At 46.9% G+C, this 5,059-nt stretch overlaps 1 protein-coding gene across 1 annotated transcript; it reads right to left on the bottom strand.

Moving 5' to 3' along the window:
* Positions 1-458: 458 nt before the first annotated feature.
* LOC308287135 (potassium voltage-gated channel subfamily A member 1-like) lies at positions 459-2,018 on the bottom strand (the record flags this gene model as incomplete). The annotated part of the gene is made up of 1 exon (XM_080728255.1): positions 459-2,018. One exon carries the CDS (start codon positions 2,016-2,018, stop codon positions 459-461), a length of 1,560 nt encoding a protein of 519 aa, XP_080584381.1.
* Between the last annotated feature and the right edge of the window lie 3,041 nt (positions 2,019-5,059).

Below are 5,059 nucleotides of genomic sequence, written 5' to 3'. Positions count from 1 at the left end.
AGTGGACCAGGCGCATACCATATAGGCATTGCCATTTCGGCATCAATGCCTGTCGGCGTCGCCAGTTCGATTCCCGATCCGGTCGACCTTTGCCGCATGTCACTCCCTATCTCTCCCCCATTTTTCCTGTCAGTCTACTGTCCTATCCAATAAAGGCAAAAAGCCCAAAAAACTAAATCTTAAAAAAAAAAAAAAAAAAAAAAAAATGGGGGTCCATAGCTAGCCTATAATGCATGTCAAACTGGGGGTCCTTGACATTAAAATGGTTGAGAATCACTGCTAGAGCCGTAAAACATCTTCTCTTATGGGGGGGTCCCTGGCTTATCTTTTCAAATGGGGGTCCACGAGCTAATATAGGCCTATATGTGTCAATTTGGAGGTCCTTGACATGAAGAAAGTTTGAGAACCACTGTCATAAATAGATTCCATTCATGCTCCATAAACACAGAGGACACATTTTACACGTCTGTGAAGATCTTTGTGATGTTCACGCAGTTTTGGTTGTTTTCATCAGTGAAGTGTGATGGCTCTTTGAAAGCCTCCTCTATGACCATGTATTCTGTCTTGCCCATCAGGGACGGCGTGCTGCAAGTCCTCTTCAGCTCCTCAGGCTGGAGATGCTCGTCATCATCACAGCTACTCACATGCGAGTACCGCGCGCTCTCCTCCCCGTCCGTCTCCCTGTGGTAAAAGTAATTGAAGTTGGAGACAATCACGGGCACGGGCAGGGCGATGGTCAGCACGCCCGCTATCGCGCACATGGACCCCACGATCTTCCCGCCGACGGTCACCGGGTGCATGTCCCCGTACCCGACCGTGGTCATGGTGACCACGGCCCACCAGAACGCATCTGGGATGCTGGTGAAACTCGACGTGGGGTCGTCCGCTTCCGCGAAGTAAACTGCGCTCGAGAACAGGATGACTCCGATGAAAAGGAAAAAGATCAGCAGGCCTAGTTCCCTCATGCTGGCCTTGAGGGTCTGACCTAAGATCTGGAGGCCCTTGGAGTGCCTGGAGAGTTTGAAGATGCGAAAGACTCTCACGAGTCGGATCACCCTGAGGATGGCCAGGGACATGGCTTGTTGCCCACTGTTACCCTGCGTCTCGGCCAGCTCTGTCCCCAAAGTGATGAAATAGGGAATTATGGCGACAATATCAATAATGTTCATGATGTTTTTTGAGAAAGTCGTCTTGCTCGGGCACGCAAAAAACCTGACCAGCAACTCAAAAGAGAACCAGATTATGCACAGTGTCTCTATCAAGAAAAAGGGGTCTGTGAATGGGTTCGGGCGATGGGCTGCAGTGCCATTTACAGGGGCCTCAGTAGCGTGCTCCTTATTAAAATCATCCCGAAATTCTGGCAAGGTCTCCAAGCAGAACACCACGATTGAGATGAGAATGACAAACACCGACACTATGGCGATCCCCCTGGCCGCCCCGGAGCTCTCCGGATACTCAAACAATAACCAGCACTGCTTTTGGAACTCTCTGTCGGGCAGCACGCGCTCCTCGTCTTTTATGAAGCCCTCGTCCTCTCTGAATTTCTCCATCGCCTCCTCTCCGAGCTGATAAAAGCGTATCTCCTCGGAGAAGATGTCGATGGGGACGTTAACAGGTCTCCGGATGCGCCCCCCGGACTGGTAGTAGTAGAGGATGGCGTCGAAGCTGGGCCGGTTTCGGTCAAAGAAGTACTCGTTCCTCAGCGGGTCAAAGTAGCGCATCCTTTTCCTGGGGTCTCCCAGAAGCGTGTTGGGGAACTGGTCGAAAGTTTTCAGCTGAGTTTCGAAACGCAAGCCCGAGATGTTGATGACCAGCCTCTCGTAGTACGAGGACCCCTGCATGCCGCCGCCGCCGCGTTCATATCGATCCATGGACAGGTGAGACGAGAGCGCGGTGGACTCCTCGAACATCATGACGCCGTTCCTCACCTCGGCATAGCCTAGGTGTTCGGCTGTGTTGTCGTCCCCGTTCCGGGCGAACGAAGGCGACTCGATGAGACTGCAGTGGTGGTCATCCATCCATACAGGTGGTCATCCATACAGGTGGTGAGGAGAGGAGAGAGGAGAGAATGCGCTGCGCCGTGCCGTGTTCCCAGCCAAAGCCTGCAGCTTTGGAGAGCTACAGCCGACGCTCAAAGGATGGCAGCTTACATCTCTCACATCAACTTCTCGTGTAGCTAATATGATGCGCATATAGCCTATATCCACAGTGAAGGGTTGCAGGCAGCCCCACAAAGCGCACGTTTATTTTCTTTCTTTACAAACGCGTCGATACCCGCCCCACAGCGCGCGTCTGACATACGTCTACCACCCACCCGATTGGAAAATAAATGGATGCTGACACTGACCCAGGGGAGAGCTGAGCGTGTCCGCGTGAGCTCACGCCTTGTGTATGGTGGTGAAACAACTACACGCTTAATGAAAACATTACACCACGTGTATTCATTCAAACCTGTTTGATGTGGCTGTGCCTTGCCCCCAGAATTATGGCTTCTTCTAAGACACGTTTTCTCTTTTCTTTTTTCTTTCTTTTTTCCCCTCACCCATGCAGGAACTGCAATTGAACGATAGCCAGTTGACTATAGGCTACTGTACATTCTCAAATACAAAGTTTGATTAATATACCCGGTATGAATACCTGTCAAAAATAAACTCCTAAATCAAATAGTCTCCCTATTATAAAACAAAAACACTGACACTCAACAACACCCTATGAAATAAAACGGTAAAATAAAAAATACAAATAAAAAAAAAGTAGCATATCCTGATTCCTACTTTATATCAAGCATTCATGTTTGATAGGTAGATAGGCTATATACACTGTATATGTTTTGCTCCCAACTCCACTTCAATAGACCACAATGTTCACCAACAACACTGTCTGGACTGGAGCTGTCCATAGTGCTGAAAACAGCATGCATTATTGTGACCACTGGTACATCAATATGCACTTGTTCAAACGTTGCCCCTTGCCCTTGTCTGGTCTACCACAAGTCCACAACACCACAATACAAAATATATTATGTCCCATTAATATTTAAATCATGTAAAGTTTTTGAGGCACTGTAGCACCATTTGGTAGATTTTAATAAAGCACCTGATGTTTCAAGTAGACACACATTTCTGGTGCTTGTGTGCAGACTTTCATTTTCTGTTTTCAATATAGTTTGTTGATGGGTCCAGCACCTGCCTAAAAAGGTTTACATATGTGCACAAACACTCTTCTGTTGTCCCTTACAATAATGGTTACCGGCTAATATTCCTTCAAGGTTACTGTAATACAGACTAGTACAAAGACAGTATAGCACAAAAAAAATAGCAGACCTCCAACTCCAAGCTCACAACGCGTCGCCTTGTGAGCTTGGAGGTCGGCTATCTTCGGTGCTTGATAACACACTGAACTAAGCATAATCAAGTCAATACTGGAGATGTGGGTGTTACAGCAAGGACTTCTACACAGAGAGGGCAATTATTTCAACATATAATGCTGCATTCAAGTTCAGGAGAGTCTGGACAAGGCAATTCTCTTGAATGCTGCCTTTAGAGGGCAATTGCATCTCTTTCACCATAGTAAAAACTGCATTCATGGTCTGGAGAGGGCACTTTTTACAGAGGGTTAAAAAGGCAGGGGCTCAAGCCCCCTTTGATGTCTATGTGTGCACGTGCCTGATGGTGGACATGTTGCAGGCATATATAGCTCTGGGAGTTGGTCACATTATCTAAGGGAGAGGGGGGTTAAAGTGGGACCTGTCGATAGAGGCATTGATCTGTCTTGTCGTAGATGTAGCCACTGGGAAAGTGGAACACTGGATGTGGGCACAGACAAAATGCCTTACCAGACCACACTGTCACAAACAACAAAGTAGACAAATAAATAAATAAACAGATGACGAAACCGAAAACGTTAAAGATGGTTGACCTGACAGTTGACCTGCTGTCCAGAGCCCTGGGCTGTGGGGGGAAAAAGCTCTTTCTAATTACAGATCATGTGACGGCAGAACAGAAGTCGTCAAATTTCACATATCAAGTTTCACATAAAAATATACAGTATATAGACTGTCGGCACATTACAATGCTCCAGAACTCTATCTTTGATAATTCCATACTTTTATCAACTATTACATATAAAATGAACAACAAAGTAAACCAAGAGAAGACTGATGACAACAAATGCAATTTCTCGAGTCCAGTCACATAAATCAACACATATCACACAACATAAGTTTTCAAATTATAGTATTTTAACACACAAGGCAACAATAGCCAACATCATGGCCAAAGTGTTTTCACTTAACCATACTCCACATACTACACCTATAAGTATCACTTTCACAGGTGCGGCCACAACAATGCAGCCCTACGTTGTCATCTAATACCTTATATTGGGTAAGGAGGTCAATGCTAGGGAATATGTAAAGTGCATAAGATATGTTATTTGTGACCATAGGTCGCATTTATGAAAACCTGCAGATCATGTCCGACCATCTGTGCGTCACGCCTCATGTCACGCTCCATATATGGTCAAGACATCTCCATATGGAGCTGGCTAATAACTCTACATCCGACCTCACGGACTGTGAGGTCACAGTGATCCACATCACACAGTGATGACTCGACCAGCCAGATTAATAGTTTAACTCCTGCTTCTTAACTGTGCCGTATCAAGAAGCTCTGATGTTTCAGCACAACCTCGGGTGGGTGGACGGGTGGGTGTCAACCATAGACATAGAAAGGTAGACGCCTCCTTCGGCTAGGGGGCGTATGCATTTAGCAACCAAGGGAATCACTTCCGTGTTCATTGCTTCCGCGTGCGTCACACATAGGGAAGTTGCCAGGCCAATCAGAGGCAGGTGGGGGCGGGTCTTTACGTACGCAGCCTGTGAGAACAGCTGAGCCGTGCAACATCGGAACTGGCTCTGTTGAATTGAATTGTGGTTCTTGGATAAGTTCCGGAAAAGTCGCGCTGTGATTGGCCAGTAGTCACTTTGACTGACAGCGTTCCTTTGGTTTTTCCAGGAAGTCCGGACTAGAACTTTTGCACATCGCTCCAATTAACTGCA

Source organism: Nannobrachium achirus (assembly GCF_963921795.1).
Source record: "Nannobrachium achirus genome assembly, chromosome: 6".
Classification (NCBI taxonomy): domain Eukaryota; kingdom Metazoa; phylum Chordata; class Actinopteri; order Myctophiformes; family Myctophidae; genus Nannobrachium; species Nannobrachium achirus.
This window is presented reverse-complemented; position numbering and strand designations above follow the sequence as displayed.